Here is a 22452-nt window from a genome sequence, read left to right on the forward strand (position 1 = left end):
TACTCAATACTTTTTCAGCCTGTGATGGTCTTTCCCACTCTGTTTGCCAGAAACATTAACCTTAATCTGTTTGTTTTTTTATGGTCTTCAACACGATGGCGTACGACTAGAGGGAACGATACCGTCAGGGAAACTTGCCGTCATATCCTGTAACTTTTAAGCACTGTGTTCAGAATGTAACATTTGTAATATTTCCACTGCTAATCTCATTATGCCAAAAATCAATTATGTGTGTGCCCTATTAAAAAATAATAAATAAACAAAAAGAAAAACACAACACAAAGAAGCCAACTTGCAGACTTGGCCAGACCGCCGTTTTTGTTGGATTTAAGAAATCTCATTGTTTCCGAATGCTGATTCTGCCATTACATGACAATTATCTCTCTGAATAGCGTTTTTCATAGACTCTCATCTGCAACTCAACCCAAAGCCCATCGGTTATTAAGTCTGTTCCAGATGCTATAATCGCTGAACAGTCTGGGCACATAAACTAATGGGCAATTACGGCTTTATCAGTGGATGGAACATTGTTATCCTCCTGGCTTGTGCTGAGAGTCGAAAAACCGTGGACGGGTCACCAGGTTCAGACCTGATCCCGCCATGCTGTGACTGAGCGAAAGAACAAATGGACTCACGGAAAGCTGTGTAGAACTCGTGAAGGGTGAGGTGTCCGTCGTTGTTGTAGTCGTCATAGCGCAGCAGGTCCTGCATCGTGCACTCCAGCAGGTTCTTCTCCAAATGTTCCTTCATTGAAATCTGAAAAAAAAACATGATAGAGACCATCTTCATCATCTTCACCATCTAACATTTTCCCCAAATTCTATTAAACATATCAGAAGTAGAACAGTGACAGGAACAAGACACACATTATTGTAAATGGAGGAAAAATGTGGGTGAAGAAGGAAACAATAAAAATGATATAATATATATAATAATTATTTCAGTATGTTTTTTTTAATATATTTTATTGAAATCAGGGACATACATTTAAAAAAGACCAAAGTAAAATCTATATCTGCGTATTTGTGAATTTGCTTAAAAGATATTTATTCCAATTTGTTTTAAAAATGTCAAGTCAGTATGATTTTGGACTGATATTGTATAAAGAAGGCTTTTCCAGTTGAGTTTAGGTACAAAAAAAAACGTTTCCTGTTTGCACAAAGTAGTAATTTCCCTGACAGACAAATATTATTTGAAAAGTAAAGTTGATTTACTAAATGGAAAATGTGATTGTCTGTCGTTCGCTACAACAAATCAAAACCATTTGCTTACATAATCTAATATAGTCTCAGAATAGGATTCGGGCCAAAACATTCTTGCACACATGATTCTGATGAATCTTTTAACACTTTTAATGTACATGTTATGTGATTGTGTGGTTGGAATTTAGTTCTATATATAACAATGAGGAAGGAACATTTGGTTTGATGTTTTTCAATAGCTGCTTGTCATTTAGTGACAATTTAAAAAACGTACTCTTGAGAAATTGTCAATATCTCACGTTGAACCATGCGTTTTACAAATTGATCGAAAAACTGTTTGCACTGAGCAAAGGTAAAAATCTTGGAAGGCAAACCACTTAGCAATAGTATTAGAATCAATAAACGAAAAGCTGTATAATGATTCACCGCCGGGCATTGCCGCCTGTAACGCGTTCAAGAGCAATTTGTGATCAAAACTCCTGCTGTTGACTGTTTAATTCCTGCAGCTGTTATTCCTAAAATAAGCCTCTTCTTTAATCATCTTCCCAAATCGATTTTTCACAGAGCTGCACATGCGACAAGGCAGATTAAGGGATGTGACAAACTTTTTTTTCTTCTCAATTTCGCTGCCTTCAGCGGGCTGATGCCAGGTGCTGGCTGACGCACTCTGATCTCACCTTGGGCACTTGTATGAAAGTGTTTGAAACCCTCAAATCCCATCTGCAACTCTCAGGTGGTCTCAGCTGGGATGGATGAAAAGCTTTTGCTTCTTCGAGTTCTTCTTAGAGGAGGTTTGAAGTGTAGATTATTTCCCAAGACTAAATTAAGTTTGAAGAAAAACATTAATTAAGTGGATCCTATCTCATCCCTTAAAATGCTTTGATTCTGTGACGACTTCAAGTGGCTTTATAAATTAGCTTAGATGTTGAGCTACACAGCTAATGCATCATAGAGGTGCGTGAGGATAGTGCAGAACGCGAGGCAGAAGCGACAGATGGATGCAAGCGTAGGATTGCATTAGTAATCTTCTCGATAAACCCTTGGTTTCCACCATGCTTTTCCTTGTCCTGTGACACTTAGGCTGAGTTCCAATTCTCCATCTCAGCCCTACCCCTTCACCCGATCCCTTCGCCTACCCCTTAGCCCTTTCCTTAAAAAGTGTGTCAAGGGTTAATTTGTATAGCCCTAACACTTTTAAGCTCTTTGTTGCTCAATGACTTCACCATGGTTGCAAATCAGCACCATTTGGGATAAGTGCATCATATCCCTCTGTTTCAAGTGTGCCTTTTCGACTTCCCTCGTTTTCGAGCACTAGCTGGCCCTTTGTCTTACCCCTCCCTCTTTATCTAATGGAGAATTGGGAAAGGCCTGCGTCTCATAGGCATGCCGGCAATGGAGATGTAGGGCTGAGATCGAGGGCTAAGACGAGAATTGGAACACATCCTTATTGTACCCACCAGACGCAAACGTTTCTCTAGTACTCATGTTTACGCAGTAACTACAATTTAGTGTGAATTAAAAAGAAGTGGACAATAAACTGGGATATGGTTATTTGAGTGGTCATTCACTTGTGGCGCTCAGTTGTTTGATCACTTTTGCTTGTTTTTATCGCAACAATCATAAAATAAACGTGTCAAAAAATGCTTTTGTTTTTATTGGTCATGTTGTTAATGGCTGATGTACTTGGCGTTTCTCAGGGATTTAGAAGATACAAAACCACAGAAATGTTTATAATTTTAATACAGGGGCCATGTTATTTATTTTTAAATACTTAATTGTCCCTTTAACATGCTTGCATGGACTTAAAAGGGTGCTTGCTTAATTTTTGGCCAATTGTAACGGATTCTGAAAAATTAAGCTGCTAATGACTAAAAGAGGGCCAAAAACGTTGGAGGAAATGCGGCTTTTAAAAGGCTATAACTTGATTAATAGTTGAGCTACAGAGCTCTATTTTGTTTTTAACACCTTACTCAGAATGTGACAGAGAAAATGATTGTATGTTGAAGATCCATGCTGTGCGACCAAATGCTTTTGGCCTTTTCAGACGAATAAGTCAGGCTTAGTCCCGACACACAGCAGTTCATGGTGTGAGCTCTGTAGTACCTGTGAGAGGGTAACCAAGCAAACTCAAGTACTTTATAGATAGAGATGATATTTCATTTGATCAACCTCCAAGATAAAAGTCTCGCCATCCTAGATGTTTTCCTAGAGATCATGTTGCTTTATATGACGTACTGTTTGTTTTTTTGTTTAATGATCCACCTTGGTCTGTACGAACATTATTTTATTTAATGTATTTTATTTATTTATTTGATATGCCACTTTAATGTAATATCTGATGCGTTTTTAATTAATTAATCTATTTTTTTCAATTATTTAATTATTTAATTACATTTTATTATTAGAACCACTAATTCATAGGTCAAATTAAAAACAATCCAAGAAAATAATCTGTTTTGTTTGTTAAATTCCCTTCCGTTTGTGTCATTTTTTTTTTTTTAACCAATTGTGAAAATGTATCATTTAAATGCAGCTTCCTGCAGAGTTAGTGTCACTATCAACATGCTTTAAAGAAGGTATGGTTTATAGAGCATTTGAATTAGTACAGAACTGGATTTCTATTGGAAGATTCCGAGGACATCATTGGGTCTAATACTAAAGATACTCTGATGAAAGGTTTATTAAAAATCTACCTTTTCTAGCTCTTCGCTGACGAGTCGCCCGTCCTTGTTGACGTCCAGGTATTTGAACATGGAATCCACGAGCGCTCTCTTCTCCTCCATGTCCCTCTGTTGACTCTGGTCTCCAGCGCTGACCACTTTAGGTTTCATATCCAGCAGCAGGCTCTTCAGGCGGTTGTACTCTGACATGGTACATGCGTTTCCTACGGAAAAAAAAAAAAAGTATGTCAACACGTGTTGCGATGATTAATTCTGTATATATTCATGTTCTACATGTCATTGAATGTCCAAGGATGTTTTGCATTATTTGAGAGCCTGCCGCCATGAATGAACAACACTCTGAATGAAAAGGTACAACATTCATTTACACCATAATTAACTCTTGACCCTGAGGTGAAGCAGACAGTAAATACAATGTTCACCTTATATTAGATTACGCATTATATTTAAACCTTGAGATTATCGTAATATAGAGAGAATATAAAGGTTGAAAAATCTTTAGAGCTGAGCAATGGAAACATATGATTGCTTTGGTAAAAGGATATTTGAAGGTAAATGTTTTATTGCAGGCTAAAATAAATGAAGTGAATTCATGTTTAAAATATACATTATATTTAAAAGAAGTAAACACATTTTCTTATGAAAAGACCAGTTTAAAGAAAAGGACCCTTGTGTTCAAAGTTCACGGCTTTGAAACAGTTTATTTAATTCTATATGAATAAAAAAATAGAAGAGAAAAATAACTTCACCACAAAAGTAACCAATATCCAGAGGTTAGAACCGAGGTATTTTAATACCTTCATATAAACTAAATATTCATATAATTTTGTATTAAGACCAATCTTTTCTAAACTTCAGCAGGACAAACAGGCTTCTGACCATTTACTGTAGGTTAACCACAAACCTTATATATATCAGACATTACATTAAATCCATAGAAATAAAACAAATGGACAATCGTACAGTATATTTTCACGTTGTGTATAGTCAAAGTAAATGCTTTGACATTTAAAATATAAATGAAAAAGCAGCCCCAGCTTTACCGCCGACACAATTTTTTTTTTTTTAACCAAGACAATTATATCCCAAAATAATATGTATACAATAGGCATAAAACAAAGTTACAATATAAGCTCTCTTATATAGCAATTGAATGTTGTGAAAACTAAGAAAACAGGAAAACAACACCCACAACATATGACCTAAAAGAACAATTTGGCTGGAAAAGACGACCTCCTGGGCGGGAAATTTGACTTAAATATAGCGTGTTTCCTACAGCTTGGGACCATTCTGTCCGGGACTGTCAATTTGTGATGTCGCTATAAGAAGAGTCCCGGTCGATCGTTATAAGAAGCTTGTATTATCTTTGGCTTGAAGCGGTGAATAAAGTGACCAGTACGTACACTGGATTGTTCATCTTTCTCCACAAAATGAAGTATAAGTACCGGGACGGAAGTGACGTCGTGTTTGATCCTTTTAACGGACAAAGTCTTCAAAAAGTGAAACTGCACTTGACGTTATTGAAATATTGCTTTGTCATTTCTATAAAAACTCTGTTATTGGATAAAACTCTAAATATAAAAGTGTATGATTTACTGAAAAGGCATAAATCTTATAAAAGAAGGTCTCTGGTCACTGCTATTGAAGTCGCACTATTCGATTACCCTGAGTCCAATCTGAAGTCATCATCGAGGATGGATTCTGACTCGAGTCAAATCGATTTTTGCCGGACGTCAGTTTACTCTAACCATTAAAATAGTTTTCTGGATTGTTTCTTTTTATCAGCACGACATGTACTTGAGAGAAGTTTATAGTCGCAGCACTTTAAAAAAAAAAGAAAAAGAAAAGGATCCGTCAATGTGAAAAGGACACAGCCTCTTAAATTCAGCCGGCTCTCTCTCTATTTTTTTGTCTATCACTATGAAACTGGATGTTACACCTGGATGCTGCAGAGAGTGTCGTTCTTTCTGCACCACAATGTCCTTTTTTTCCTGATTCTGCTGAGCGCAGCAGCTGCAGCAGAGGCAGTGAAATATCTGTCTGTATTACAGCGCGACCAGCCTCGACTGCAACACTCTTTTATTGTTCTGGAGGGACGAGGACTTTCTTTATTGGCTGTTAGAAATGTTGGCTGCTTAAGTGAGTGATCCGAAGCCGGACGCCTGATGTCCCTAAAATGTACTTTACCAGGGTTTTGTAGGATCCAGTTTGATGACTACGGAAAACAAACACTATTATCCATAAAACACGATCATATTGAGTGCATACAGTATTTGACACAAAGACCTTTATGGTTAAAATACACATTGTTTTTTAAGTGGTAGTGTGCAGAGGAAACCCATAAAAGCAGGAGAACATTCAGACACACATGTCGGGTCCAAGGTTGTTGAACTCGCCACCAAGCGGGCGCACGTCCTCACCGTCTGAAGCGTTTTCTGCCTCGACCCAAAACCTTGCGGGTGTGGGAAATGAAAATGCTCAATCTTGTTTTCTGTCAGGTGTTGTGGGCCACGACAATTTATCAATGTTTCAAAGAGCACAAGCTGTAACCGCGACCCTACAATCAGCTGTGAGAGCCTGAAAAATCAAATCTTTCCTTTTCACATGTCAAATATATTGAGGGAAGCAGTCGGTTTCGAATGGGTTTTTATTCAGGGGTCGGCTCGATCTGCGTTGTTTGTGTATTTATCATGACAGTGTCCAAATATTTAGCTATTGAAGCTCTTTCAAAGAGTAATTATGATTTAACGTCTTCTGACGCTCCATTACTGCAGTACATTGTGTTGTTTTGTGGAATTAAAAGCTCAGACGGTGTTCAAGTGTGTAACAACCGTTTGTGGTTGCTTGGGTTGTTTGGCATCATTTCTTTCATCCTTTAGCACTGCTGATGGGTCAGTTCTATAACTTTGACCAATGTGGTCAAAGTAACTTTGACAACTTGTGACAGCTTGGTTTTGTGGCTGGTTACTACATGGTTAGTCCTTTGGTTAACAACTGGTGGGTTGGACCATCTTTTAACAGGTTTGTCCTTTGGCCAGCTTATATAGATGGGAACCTGGTTGGCAGCTGATAAGCTTGTCCATTGGCTAACTTTTGACAGGTTGGTTCTATTGCTGGTTGCTAAATAGAGGGTTCTGTGGCCAAAGTATAACGGCTTGGTCCTGTACCTAGCATATGCTAGCTAGGGCGGGTTCTTTTATTTGCTGCTGCTAGATTGGTCCATTGGCTAACATGAGACGGCTTGGTTCTGGTTGGTCAAGTCACTAACTTATGACGTGTTGGCTCTGTGGTTTACATATGACAACTCACTCCTGTGGCTGTTTGAAACTGGCTACTGACTAGATGGTCTTTATTGCAGCTTGCCAACCCAGGTGCTTCTCTTGTCTGTGTGACATGTGTTGCCCCCTCGTGTTGTGTTCATCCCTAGATGGGAAGTTGCTTAACACTGAGTGATCATTAGCCCTTTTTGCCTCAAAATTTGATAAAGTATATTTATCTTAAGGCGTTGTCCCTGGACTTGAAAACAAAGTGGTTACATTTACATTTCCTTCAAAAATAAGATCAGTGAAAAGGAAGGAAACTATGCGGTGAAAGCTCACAATGCCCTGCAGGGGATAAAAGAGCTTTCTGTTAAATGAATGTCTGGCTGACCTCCACTGGTAGAAATGATGGGATTATTTACTCCCACGCTGTCAGGGCTCTGCTAATATGGGATGGAGCTACCGACCAGATAATTATGAATATGATGGACACCCTTTGGTCCTGGACGGGTGGGGGATTGGGTCTCAGGGAGCAGAACCAATCTTCCTCAGGTGGCACAAGTCACGGGAGAGCTTCCTATTGCATAATCGCCGTTGGCAGCTATTTGAAAATACTCTTACAGTGAGCTTCAGGGTCTATCCACACTGCATAGGCTTTATTTTGTGGTTTACTCTTATTTGCAAACATTTTCGGCCTATTGTATAACAATAGGGGCCATCGAGTTCACCCCTCGGTCAAGACATTCCGGGGAGTTTAATAAAATAGCTTCCAGAAGAAACACACCACGGCCAACCCAGAGGATTACACATTATTCATTTCCACAGGAGATGATAAACACACTTGTGAAGGACCAAGGGAATTAAAATAGTAAATATAAACAACATCTGTACCCTCATCTTAACATGATTCAGAGTCAGCATGAATATTCAACTACTCATTTTGTTCCAGGCAGAATTCCAGTCAGTCGACGTTGCAAAATAGTAAAAACCAATTTTCACTTTTTCTTCCACACCAGTGTTTAAACGGGTGATTGTGGCTTTGTGTCCCTGAGCAAGACACTTTACCCTGATTGCTACTGATGGCTCATCTGGCGCGCTGCGTCGCAGCCTACTCCCATCAGTGTGTGATTGTCTGTGTGTGAATGAATAAGCATAGAAAAGCGATTGTATAAGTAAGAGCCATTTACCATTTATCATTTGTGTTATCTTAGGCCCTCCTTGAACCTAGAGGTCACACAAGGGTTACACATAGCAGCCATTTTACGTGTGTCCAGCAATGTGTTCTTAGAGCACTATTTGATTGAAAAGGAAACATTAATAAACTGAATACATTTTCCTTTTTGTTTGCAACAAACATAACCTTAAGCTCTCCTCTTTTTCTGATTTTAATTCTCCCTGCAATCCATCTTTATACTCCAGATGAGTCATTAGCATCAGATCTTAACAAGTGCTAAGATAACTTACAATGACAACAAGAGTTTGAAGTTTGCATCTGTGCTTTTGGTTTCTTTAACAGTTAAGTTAGAAGAGTTTGTGTGCTCTGGTGTCCCTCATGTATTTCCCCCAAGTAGCTTGGATAGACTTCAGTCCGTTTTGATGGAAGCAAACAGATTGGCAAACCAGCCCACACAACCATTACACTTCCTTTGAGGAGACTGACTTTCCAAGATACGTATTTTTTTGTTGCTGCATGAACTTTGTTTCTCGAGGGAGATTGATGCAGTCGGAATTGCAATGCATGAGCAACAAAAAGCAGGGTTTTGCTAAAAAGTACTTATTTCAAAAAGGAGCCAGAGTTTGGTCAGGAACAGTTTGTACCATGGATACATTTGAGATTCAGATTCATGTTGTAAGTGTTTATCATCAGCGTTTTTAATGTTGTAACAATTGGCAAAAACCTGCAACAGAAATGTTGAACTATTTCCCCTGAATTGAACATTCCATGAACCACCAAAAACGTGAAGCTTTTAGACACCTCCGGTAGGAATGTACGAAAATTCCAAGTCCCTAATTACAAACGCTGCTCCAAATACAACAGCACTTTAGAAGTCAATGATGGCATGAGTAATAATCCCAGGACGAGAGAGAGCTAAAATATGATGATTCATGGCTTAACGCGACTGCTACATTTCTCAGCCGCCGCTGATTTAAAAAGGCACAGCTAGACTTCTTGAGAGCAGCCAAGTTGCCTGTCAGTTTCTCCAGCATCCAGCCAGCAGAGTGGCTCAGTGTGAGCGGGGAGCCTTATCAGAGTCCGTGCAGCTTGGCAAGGAATAAATGAGAAATACATTGCAACACCAACGTTATTGGCAAAGCATTGAAGGAGAAATAGTACAGTTACATTCAACCCGGGCCGTCTGCTGCCATCAAACTGCACATCAGCACTAAACACACATATCTGTGCTTCTCTCCCTCGAGCTGTGTGACACACTGAACCACAGATACCCCCCCCCCTTTTTGTTTACACCTCACTTCCTCAGTAAAGATGCTGTTGGCTGATGAATAAGTCGATTCGTGTCAAGACTCTTTTTCAAAGAAAGTCTGACTTGTTTCAGAAAAAATATATATATATTTGGCTTTTTTTTTTCGTAGCTAGTTTGAAATATGCACTCAGACAACGAGGCTTTTTCTCTGTATCATTCTCAAGGTGCCAAACTGAGTCCATATGTGCCTGTATTTATAGGATCATCCTGAGGGCAGTATAAAGGTGTAACACGATTTTCCTGTACTTATTAATAAACATTGTGTTGAAACTCTTTTTTTTCGACGTAAATACTTTAGAAAGCACATTTAATTACTTGAATATATCTTACTGTATGAAGACCGAAAGTCCCTTGGTTGATTTAAAAAATATATTTGTTATGTTTTGATTCGTTTTTCTGTTAATTAGTTGTTTTTTTAGTTATTTGAGCCTATTAAGAGTTTTTATTTGTACCTGAAGAGCTTTGCATTAGTCAAGGTATAGTTAGCTCAATGTTTGACTAAATACAGTGTTGCCTGTTTAACTTTTAGTTTAATTCTTGTCTTTACAGATATTTTTATTATTAATTTTTGCTCCACTCTCTTCATTCTAGTCTAAATGTAGTGTCTTTTTAGATACCACCCACACCAATGTTTTCTCTTAGCCAATAACTCATTTGACGGTGTCACTTTTTTTTTTTATCCTTATATTACTTTTATACTGAAGTACACGTGTGTTTCAAACTCAAATTTTTGGCAGCTGGATGGATGGTTAACAATCAGAGATGACCTATGAATACGCCAGTATTTAAGATAAGAATTGGTACTTTACTCCAACAAAGTTTCATGTGACCTCAACACAAAGATTGTGGCCCCTTGTATGATTTGAGTTTGACACATTTCTACTGTAGACTTAAAATGCTTTCATTTAGTGCAACATCATTCTATGCAACATCATATTTGCTGTGAGCGACATTTATACATATTTTAATTATGGAAACCCCTGAGATCTCTTATGCCCAACCTGTTTTCTGTAGTTAATTTGTTATTTGTGTTACATAAACTAAAAGGTTTGTTCTTCTGTGTATTTTAACTGCCCCTGACTTTTGAAAGCCCTATTGTCCTTCCGATGCTATTGTACGCGCCACATTGCTGGTAAATGTCTATTCATGTGTTTTTTTTCCCTTTAAACAATTTATCTTTTTGGTCAACATTGAGTCTGGTTTTTATTAATCATCAATTTTGCATTACATCATCTATTGTCTTGTCTTGTATATCGTTGACATTTTGATTTGAAAAACCAATATATAATTTAAAAGAAAATCAAATAAACAAATAAACGAATGAATCAATCACAAACATGATTATATGTAAATCCAATGGATATACATTTTTTTTTTTTTTAAATGGCGATTGCATAATTGAATGATGTAATAAAAAACTGTTTTTTGAAACCATTGATAAAAATCATCTATGGAATCAAATATGTAGTGTGATATCTGATCTAAAGCACAGGTGGCTCCGGGGCCAAATATAGGTATAGCATATGTTTCAATATTCCTGCCTGTCGTGGTGGTAGTTTAGGTTCTAAAAGCCAATTTTCACAACTTAATAAGGTCTAATTAGTCATGAACAAAGACATGGTAGCCGCGCTAGCGTGTAATTTGTAGCAGAATCTGTAATCACTGATGCTGAGAGCCTGTAATGCCAAGATTACAATAATTTAACTCATTATTTCCATGGAGCTATTCAAAGCATTAAATGGGGGTAAAAGTACTTTTATTTTTTGCATATTGAATAATGTCAAGCTCATGAATAAGTTCCCTACTGGGTGCAGCATATTGTTCACAGTGGCCTCTGAAGAGAGAGAGATGGCAGAAAGAGCTGAGGGAGCTGCTTTCACAGCGGCAGGTCTTCCACGGCTGAGTAAAAAATCAGCTCACACTCATTCCACTCTGATATCGCACTCATACGCCAGCAATATTTAATTCCATTATGAATCTTTGATGGCATTTCTTCATATGGACGACACTCCGCATATCATGATGAATTTAAAATAACGTTTTTTTCTTTTAAAGCTTTATTTAACTATAAGAGACAAGGTGATTGAACATCAGTGGAAATTGCAGAGAATGACCTTTAGATTTGAGGTAAAAAAAAGCAAAAACAAGAGAAGGTCCATGATGGTGCAGCAAGAGTATAAATACATTTGCACTTTCTGTTTGCATGAATTGGATAAAGCGAGTGAAAATAATTACCAGACCTCTGCTCGCTCTAATAGATTGAGCCTCAGAACAAGCTCGGGCGTTGATTGCATTCATAGCAGCTTCCACGCCTCCCCCTCCATGTCGTTCACTTTCACCACTACGGAACTCTCAAGGCTTTTTTTCCGAGACCTGCTGAGGCCTGCCAACAGCTGGACGGTGATCCCGGGAGACTTTATTAAATAATGTTCAAACGCAGGGAAAGTTGATTGTCGCCTGCGGCTACATGCGGCGTGACTGAACTGCACGGATGACAGCAGATGTCAGAGTGACATCCTGTCTGCCTAAGCGCTGACCTTGTGAGTGAACGTGCCGATGAATTAGAATTAGGGAGAAAACAATAATAAAGTTAAGAAACAAGAATTCCCTCTTACTATATTGAGTTCAACTATCTTCTTGATATTTCCTGTCCAGCCGCCGCCATCTTTGAACATCCTTAGTTCTCTTTTTTTCTTCATACCTCTCTCTCAAATAATCTGTGATCAACACTATGAATCCTCACCTGGATTTGTGTGAGTTTTGAAATTAACAGAAATTAATCACTCTGCCCCTCATATACACTAGACTTTCAATCGACCGGCATCGGCTCGTCTTACAGGTCAACCTGCGGCATTTATACTTTTCACTTGGTAGCAAACAGAAATCTCTTAATAAAGGGATTATACGGGTCACAGACCAACATACAAGCCTTTTATCAGTAATTTGTGTGGAATTATATTTAATAATTAAAGCTCTTAAAGGCCTTGACAAGAGAACTCTGGAGGAAGGATTTGGCTTGATATATGCTCTCAGACATCACTGCTGTACTAAGGAGGTTCCACCCTTTTCAGTTTAGTTGGTACTTCTCCATCAAAGATCACCGCTGTCGATGAACTCCCTGGATGCATCCTATTATTCGCCTCCTATCGATTAATCTGGATGATTATCTAAAAAAATGTCTTACTACCTCTGCTTGCTTGTGTATTCCACCTACACTTAATTCTCAAAAAATCACTGCATCATCTGCAAACAGTATCGTCCATAGAGACTCAATCATAATTGTATTGATCATTCTATCCATTACAGTAGCAAACAAAGGACTAATGTACAAACGACCTCTATTGAACAATTTAATTATATTTAATTTGAATTATTATATTTCTTCACAAAATGGCGAAAACAAAGCATAACACTGTAGCTACTCTGGAATTGTTAAAACAATAAACCATTCCCACAAAGAATTGAATTCCGTTTTCTTTTTTTTTGTGTTATCTTCAATCACTTCACCGAAACCGATTGTTAGCCCGGAGGAACACAGCAGTAATACTGAGTGTTCATTAAAACTAACTGAAGTCATCGTCTCTTCCATCTGGTGGCAAAAGTGTCAGAACAGGCCATTAACAGAGCTAATGAAGGGAGAAATTAACAAACAAATAAAATGTTTTTTCCTGAATCACCAGTCTTGTGCGCGCTGATATGGTTTCCCTGTTTCCGTCGACTGTCTGCTTCATTATGTGGAGATATCTAGGTCACACAGATTTGAGGACACTGGAATGAACTATTTAAATTGATAGAATAATGGTTTGCAAAATGGTAAAATACTCTATATCTAAAATAAGGCTATTGCAGAATTGTCCGCGTGTGTGATTTAAGCCTTCTGTCCGCACTGATTAATTTTCCTGCTCATTGAATTCAGCTTCGAGTTTTTATTTGACTCCACATCGGCATTAATGTTTTACTAAAATGTACAATAATAGAACCTGAGACTGAATCCCACAGGATGGCATTTTGCAATGATTTGGATAACATCTTCCAGTACGCAGCGTAATTATCTTTCAAAGCTATTACATTTTTCAAGGAAATAATCAGGTGAATATTTAGGGTCAAATATTATCTGAAGACATTTTCTCAGGGTAATTTCTAGTTTTGTTCAAAGAAAAAAACTATGTGGATAGAAATGGAGATACATGGCTGCCAGTGTAGTATTAAAATATATATATATATAAATATTTTCCCTACTTAAGGGGAACCTAAAATAAAGAATGTGGGGATGCAGACATTAGTCATTAGTCATGGGTCAAAATGCAAAAAACACAACATAAAAAAAGGAATACCTAAATATTGAAATGGCTGTGGTGACAGTTTAGCTAATCTGTGGTCACAGTTGCAGAAATACCACGGATATTTTACGTTAGTATGACAATAAATAAGATTATTGAACTTTTCTATGTTATTACACATATCTTCTGTGGGACAAGTCGATTCTGATTGACATATATAAAATAAACCACGCTATTTATTAGACCAGGAAGTGACAAAATGGCAGAATATCTGAGAGTGCCATTAACAAAACCTTTTTTTTGATTTTCTTGCATTAGAAGCATTTAACAAAAAAAGGGATTGAACAACAAACATGTTCCGGTTCTAGATCACTCAACAGAAATGTATGGATTTCCCTATTGATGGTCTGATGAAGCTTCACTGAGCAGTTTCTTGTTGTTTAGTGGTCAGTAGGTGGCGCCATCAGTTTAAAAATGATGTGATGATGATTCAATAGAACAGTTGTTAAAAACAAAGTAAAGTAGTGCAGAGACCGCCATCTAGAGGACAACTCATCAATAAGTGCAGGTTTTTCAGCCTGAAAGATTCAAAAGGCGTGGAAACTACAGTAGAAATTAAACATTCACTCAATCTTTCATTTCCACGGCTTATTCCATTATTGTTGTGGGCCGCTTAGAAAGACAAGAGACACACACAGATCATTTTAGGGTCCTTAATCATGTTGCTTTATGTCACATTGATAGTCAAATTTACTTTGATTTTGAAGTTTCATTGAAAATTTAAAATGTAAAGAAAATGACTAACTCAATGCACAGGCCAATGTCAGTAGGTGGCGTCGCAAAAATATTTTGGATAGTGATGTTCTGATGAAGTATGGATGCATTTTGAATGTTTTTTGTTGTGTCTTTTTGGACATTAAGCATGGAGCTGCGTAAAGAACAGTCTTTTTTTTTTGAGTCCACTAGATGGCGGTTTCTTCACTATTTTTCCTTTGTTTTGAACAACTGTTATTAATGATACATCACATCATTTTTAAACTGATGGCGCCACCTACTGGCCTCTAAACAGGATACTACTGCTTCATGAAGCTTCACCATCTCATCACTTAATCTTCAAGCCAAATACATTGAAGAGAACCACCCAGTCCCTGCCGCGTCACCATGTGAAGTAGAAAGTCAGGAAACATTTACTGATTCAGGTTTGGGGAAATTAGACTCTTAACTGCATAGATACTTCTAATTGAAGTGGGATATAAGGTGCTAGAGTATTAGATATTACTTCAGCGGCAGATTTAGGTCAGTCGCCGGTTGGAATACACCCAGGAGTCTTTTCTGTTTGACTAATGTAGGAACAGCGGAGAACATGTTTGACTACTGTTTTCTTTAATTACCGGCACCCTGCTGCCGCTGCTGGGAATTAAAAGGTAAAATAACATTTTTCCATTTTAAAGCGGCACAAAAAGAATAATTGTTTCCTGGGTAATTAAGTAAAACGTTTCATGCCGCTTTTCAAAGCAAACTCTGAATGTTTGCAAGGGACGGCAATCAGAAAACAAAGTCTCCTTTTATTTTTAAATTAAAAAAAGGTGATGAAATACATCAAACTGGAGTTCATGTGCTAAAGTAAGTCTAGTTTTTTTTAATGTCGATGAAGTAGATCAGAGGTCTACGGTTTTTATTTTACTCAGACTGAACCAGCAGAGACCGGAAAAGTAATTACTCAACCAGCTCAACTCTCTCTGAACCTGCTGTGCGACAGAACCATGAGCAATGTAAATCGAGTTAGTGATATTTCTGGCACAGACAGAAGCTTCTTGGTTTTTTGGATACAAGTCTCACGACTTGAGGCGAAAGATTTCCACCAAACTGGCGTGTCCCTGGAGGCCTGGCAGCATCCAGGGTAATTAATCTACGGGGAAAAATTAAAGCAAAAATAATAAAAATATATTTGCAATATTAAATGTGCCAGACAGAGAAGGAGCTGCCGTGTCTCTGGGGTTGATGAATTCATGAATAATTAACAACTGTTGAAGTTGTACTGGTGAACTTTCAAACAAACAATTTTGACTTTGGTAAGTTCAGAAGAGTAACTTCACGATGTAACGGTTCACTTATAACGTGTGATTTTGTGGCCTAATGTATTTAATTATCCTGTCTGAAGGACAGGATAATTAAATACATTAGGACATTGTTGACATAGTACTTAAGTATCTCTATTTTATAGATAATAATATAACCATATATACATCTATATACTGTATCTATATACTCTATGTACTGTATCTATCTATATACTGTATCTATCTATTTACTCTATATACCATATCTATATAGTGTATCTATCTATATACTCTATATACCGTATATATATAGTGTATCTATCTATATACTATATACTCTATGTATTTATATACTCTATCTATATACTTGTTATAATGTATCTATATACTGTATCTATCTATATACTATATACTCTATGTATTTATATACTCTATCTATATACTTGTTATAATGTATCTATATACTGTATCTATCTATCTATATACTCGATATACTCGATATACTGTATCTATATACTCTTTATACTGTATCTATCTATTTACTCTATATACCGTATCTATATAGTGTATCTATCTATATACTTGTTATAATGTATCTATATACTGTATCTATCTATCTATATACTCGATATACTCTATATACTGTATCTATCTATATACTATATACTCTATGTATTTATATACTCTATCTATATACTCGTTATAATGTATCTATATACTGTATCTATCTATCTATATACTCGTTATACTGTATCTATATACTCTATATACTATATACTCTATCTATCTATATACTCTATATACTGCATCTATATTTATACTTAATACATAACCTCTAATATATACAGTATCTATATACCGTATCTACATACTTTATCTATACACTGTATCTATCTATATACTCTATATACTGTTTGTATATACTGTATCTACTATTTACTCTAGACACTGTATCTGCTTTATATTCTATACACTGTATCTATATACTTTATACACCTTTTCTATATACTTTATATGCTATATACTCTGTACACCTATTTCTATACACTGTTTCTATATATTGTATCTATCTATCTATATACTGTATCTACTATATACTCTGGATACTGTATCTATATATTGTATCTATCTATATACTTATATATATGGAAACGTATCTATATGTATATTTGCAGGTTGTGTACATTATTTATAACCAATATTAACATCACATGATCCCATTAACGATAAAGATAGTTTAACTCTCAGCATATCAAAGAAGTCAAAACTTATAGTCAGGCGGATAAATTATACGAGGCGAGGGAGGAAAAAGTTGAAGAGGAAAGTGAGGAAACCGTGCTGAAGATCATTAAACATCTTGCTGACACCAGTTAAAATCCTAATCAGCCGCACTCATGCTCCAGAACCCCATTGCACATGAAATGTTAAAAAGAGGAATTTGCTGCATATTAATTCAACTTCCCGCTGCGGAGTTTGGGCTCCGACTAAACGAGTTGACTCACAGCGACGGCGGAGAACAGTCGGGTCTCCTTTTGAAGCTGCACTTTTCTTTACTCACAATGAGTTGGATTTTAATGACATACTCATAAACTTTTCGCATTCATAAACACCAATCGGTCGTTTAATACGGAGAAATAAAACAATTAACACTGAGACAAATTATTCCTTCAACTATAATATCATAAATCACAATAACAACTGGTGGGTGACAGGAAACAACAATTAAAGATAGATAGATAGATACTTTATTCATCTCACAGAGAAATTCACATAAAGTCATAGTTCACCCCAAATTCAATCATTTTTCTACTCACCCTCATAACAACAGAGGGTTGGGATTATTGTCGGTGTAATCTTTTCCCTTTTATGAGTTACAGGCAAAATGTACGGCCATACAATGCTCACTTTTCTTCGTCCAAAAATACACACTTAAAAACATTTTTAAAAAAAACATACTGCTCGTCTGTGACGTCCCTCTTCTATTGAATACCTGATATGAAAGTTTAAAAAAATGAAACAAGTGGATATTTTAAGCTTGTTTGTAGCAGAAGCTAAAATGCTAACAGGCTACACAGATAGGAAATTACAGATGAGCAGTATGGATGCATTTGGATGTTTTTTTGTTGTGTCTTTTTGGACATTAAGCATGAAGAAAATGAGACCTGTTGGCGACCGACATGTGAAGATTCATTTTTGCCTATATCTTTAGAAAGAAACAGAAAGAAACAAACTTTCTTCATTTGCTAACATAAACTCTAAAATGAAAGAAGTTGAAAATGTCCTCTTTTATTTAACATATGAAATTGCAAAAAAGGTTCCAGGCCACAGTATTATTATTGGACCCTCGTGTTATCTCTGGTGACCTTCACTGCATATATATTTCTTGACCCGGAGACACCACAAGGGATACCACAAATGCATTTGTTATGGTGCCTCCGGGTCACCTTGACGCACAAGGGTTAAAGGATTTTAAATATTAAGGTTCCATTTTTTCTAATTCAATTCTAATTCAACTGTAAGCAACCAGTTTCTCAAGGTCAACCTTTCAATGGAAAAAGTTTAAAAAAAATTGCATGGTCGCATTAATGATAATAATAATAATAATAATAATTATGAAATTCAACAGAAAATAAGAATTCTGTCAGAAATATTGACTAATTGATATTAAAACATTCATCGCTGAAAAACAAACTAATTCAAGCGAAGCTATTTTGGATGAAAGGAAACAAATCGATCATTCATTGCTATGATCAAATGCAGTTAAAGAAAGAAGCACGTAGCTGTGTTAAAAACAAACCAAAACAACTTTCTCTCGGATGAATCCTCTTGTTTTATTTAAGCTAATGTATTCATTGACCTTTTCTTTGGTCGTCCTCCTCTTCGTCTACCTGCCACACACTCTCAATTCTTCCTTATTTGAATCTACTCTCGAGTTTCACATCGTAGCCAGCTTTCTTTTGCCTTAAGGAAAATAATGAATAACTTCCTACTTTCTTTTTTTTGTTTTTTTAATGACACCACTATCCTTTTCACTCTTTCACCTACACCTCTTTATCCCTCACCAATAGTTAAAAAAGAATAGCTATCTGGGTCTTGTTGGCTCGCGTGTTGGAAGTGCGAGGGGATTGAATTATGCAAAAAGTGCACTTTGAGGGACGTGAAAGATGAGCTGCATAATAAAACCTGCTCTGTTTGTTTGGTTGTGATTGAGAGCCACTTAAGCAAATTGAAACCTCAGGATGATGATTCTTGCACGTACTGTACTTCCTCACGTCTCTATTTGCCTTGTCCCTCCTCCCAGCCCTGATTCCAACTCCTGAGGCGTGTTTGATTTCTTCTTTCACGGATTGCTGTGTCGACGGTCTGTGATTGGGCAAACATCTGTGACTGTAGCCTCTTCCTGATTTAATCGGAATGAGCAACACTACTACTCTCCTGTGTGCGTCTGGTTTTAGGTTTTTTACTGATCCATAAATGGTGATATAAAAAAGAACAATTAAAACAATATGCTATAAATCACACACATTTAAACAGTTTTCAGATTAAATAATAATAATTATAGTATTAATAAATAATCAAGTTATTATAAATAATACATGTTATTATAGTACTTTTATGAATAATAATAAGCATCATAAATAACGAAAGTAAAAATATATTATAATTCACAGATAATATTTATCAAGCCAAAATAAAATGGTTCAACAGCAGCAAACAAACAGCACATACATATTTCCTTGCACTTTTTAAGTCGTTGTTTAGCCATTTTATCTATGAATGAAATCTGACGCCCTATTTTTTAGTGTTTTAATTTATTTTTGTCTGTTTTACATCTGCAAACAGTAAGTTTACTATTTTGATTTGTACTCATATTTATAAATTAAGTTGTTTTAGAAGCTTTTTGATTGGACTTTCTTAATTTGATTTCAGATCAAATCCTTTTTGTGTTTTTATGTAACATAACGTTGTATTTTCTTTTTTTTCGGCTACCTTTTGTTTTGGTTTTATCTTCTTTCTATCATTGGTGTCTGGAGCTCTTTGACCTGTTCACCCACTACGTCGGCTTCTAAGAGACGACAGAACATGAATCTCCAACTGTAACGGTAAAGCTCTTTGATTAGGATTACGGACCTCAATATAACTTCTTAGTTCTTTCTGTTTCAGTATTGTTGAGTTTTTACTTATCCCCATTTTGATCAAGCAAAACTACTATCTCGAGTTTTGCGACATCACTCTTGGAAGTGACACATCATCTTAATCCCATTTAAAGCCAGATACTTCACTAACGTTTTCACCATAGTCAACTATAAGTGATACTACATGTATTACATATGCCAAGGAGGTAAAAAGGTTGTCGTCCCACTTCCTTCTTAAAGTGAGAAAAACAACGGAGACAGTGGTGATTTCTCTGTCTGTTTATTATACTTTAACATAGATACTTTAGCTTAATCTTATAGTTGTCTTATTGATATTTTACTTTGTTTTCATTTGGTTAGATGCTAGATTCCTGAATTGATTTCAACATCTTTCAGACTGCTGAGTTGATTTGTTGCAGTCTCTTCTGCCTTCTTAAGCAGCTCCAAAGCAGGAAGAGATCATCATCTGATCGTGTCTCCAGACAAGGTTTGGCTCTACTCCGATCTCTACCTGAACTTTTGGATATTCCCGAGGCTGTTCCTGAGGTGTTATAGTACCTTTTTTCCTCTCTTTTTAGTTTCATTCCAGCCGTGCCCCTGTCTCCCGGATTGTGGATTCTGTTTTTGTCCATCTTGGAGCCCGTTTTGGATTCAGCCCTTGGGGATTTTATTTATTAAATACAGTGACTTTTGGATATTCTCTCTTTGGTTTCTGCTTCTGGGTCCTCTGACGCTCCTCCTGTGATATTTCTATTGGTTTTAAACACCACTTTGTTATGTATATGTAATTATTCCACTGCTTTATATACATTAAATAGGTAGATAATCAGATGTAGTCACTGTGCCAGCAAACTGCTCATCATCATTCAGCTCACGCAGCGAACTGACACACAAAACAAACACTTCGATGCATTTACCACGTATGTAATCACACACACACGTACGCTGTCCTGACCTTTTACCACCAGGGTGTCTGAGCTCGACTAAATGATTCCAGCTGTCAACCCAAAGATCACAGCTCCGCCCCAAGTTAACACTTTCGATATCGTTGGAATTTGGAAGCAGATGCATCGTAGGTTAACGCTTGGCCTTTCTTCTAGAAGTCCACTGCCTCGCTGGTCTCTTAGCAACAAACACAGCGACTGCTTTAAATATCTCCAAGAGCCAGGATGTCAAAGAAAGAAAGGAAAACTTTGAACACCACTTAAATCAGATAAATTCGAGTATGAGACACGGAGAAACAGACGTTCAGTTTCAGGCATCACCTTTTTATTAGAAAGTTTTGTGTATCATGTCATTTTGAGGGGTTTTCTTCATCACGGATGCAGATTTTTGAAATTGACCACAAAAATAATAAAAGTGTTTTATTTATTTCTGTAAATGAAATTGTTTATTGACCACATTGAAAAATGCTGAGCTAGTCAATGGTACTATAGGGGTGAAATCGGTTTACCTTAACTGTATTTTCTTTAAGTAAATTAAGAAATTAACTTTTGTCAAAAAGAATTTAACACATTAATGCTGGAGCGCTATAGAAGATTATACATATTCCTCTCCTTTTTGAATGGTATGTTTGTTCACGAGACATGAAAAAAAGCTCTTGCCTTTGATGGAAAATAATGAAACTGCTATCTCAGACCAACTTACAAAAAGCAACAGGTTGTAAAGACAAGCAAATTAGTAAAAAACCATCATTATCAACTGAAAATTTATATAACAAATATAAATAATAAATAAATATATCCTAGAGCAGCGGTCACCAACCTTTTGTTTTACTGCAGACCGGTCAAATGTCAGGATTATATTCATCGACTGAAATACAATAGCATGACCTGCAAAAATACTACTATTAAGGGCGATGCAAAAATAACAAAACGCTGAATCAGAAAAAGCTCTGTACTGGTTGCAATATATTTGTGTATTTGTTGTATTGTATGCTCACGATGATGTTCTGTTTTTGTGTCTCCTTTCTTTTAGAGACGTTGTGACTGTGTGATTTTGTGTTTTAGCATTAATGGAATGAGGAATGAGTTAAGGTTAGGGTTGTGACCATCTAAAAACAAATGAATTTTTGCTTCTAGAGTTTTTTTTTAAACTTATTTTCAATAGTCAAGAGTCACACATTGATGTCTTATCTGAGAAATTAATTATGTTTTTATGTACAATTTAATCTTCACTGTATTGAGGTGTGTGGTATGTTGAGGTCTGTCATGTTCTGCCTCTGCATTTGGGTTTCCTGCCTCGAGTCCTGACAAGGTGTGAGGCAAAAAGAAAAAAAAAAAGTTGAATAAACATCACTCTAAAATTAAACAATTACAAGATCAATTGTTCCCACACTTTCGCTCCTACA

The 22452-nt window shown here is 36.5% G+C and overlaps 1 protein-coding gene across 1 annotated transcript in view; it reads right to left on the minus strand.

Annotated features, from left to right (window-relative positions):
* Positions 1–22452, minus strand: part of fstl4 (follistatin-like 4) — a 186054-nt gene that overhangs the window by 56218 nt on the left and 107384 nt on the right. Inside the window, exons 5-6 of the mRNA XM_087808279.1 lie at positions 3896–4086; positions 636–756 (exon numbers count right to left, since the gene is read on the minus strand). Coding sequence (XP_087664405.1) covers positions 636–756; positions 3896–4086 — 312 coding nt within the window. The remainder of the gene's footprint in view (positions 1–635; positions 757–3895; positions 4087–22452) is intronic.

This window comes from Callionymus lyra, chromosome 14 (genome assembly GCF_982586985.1).
Source record: "Callionymus lyra chromosome 14, fCalLyr1.hap1.1, whole genome shotgun sequence".
Lineage (NCBI taxonomy): Eukaryota > Metazoa > Chordata > Actinopteri > Syngnathiformes > Callionymidae > Callionymus > Callionymus lyra.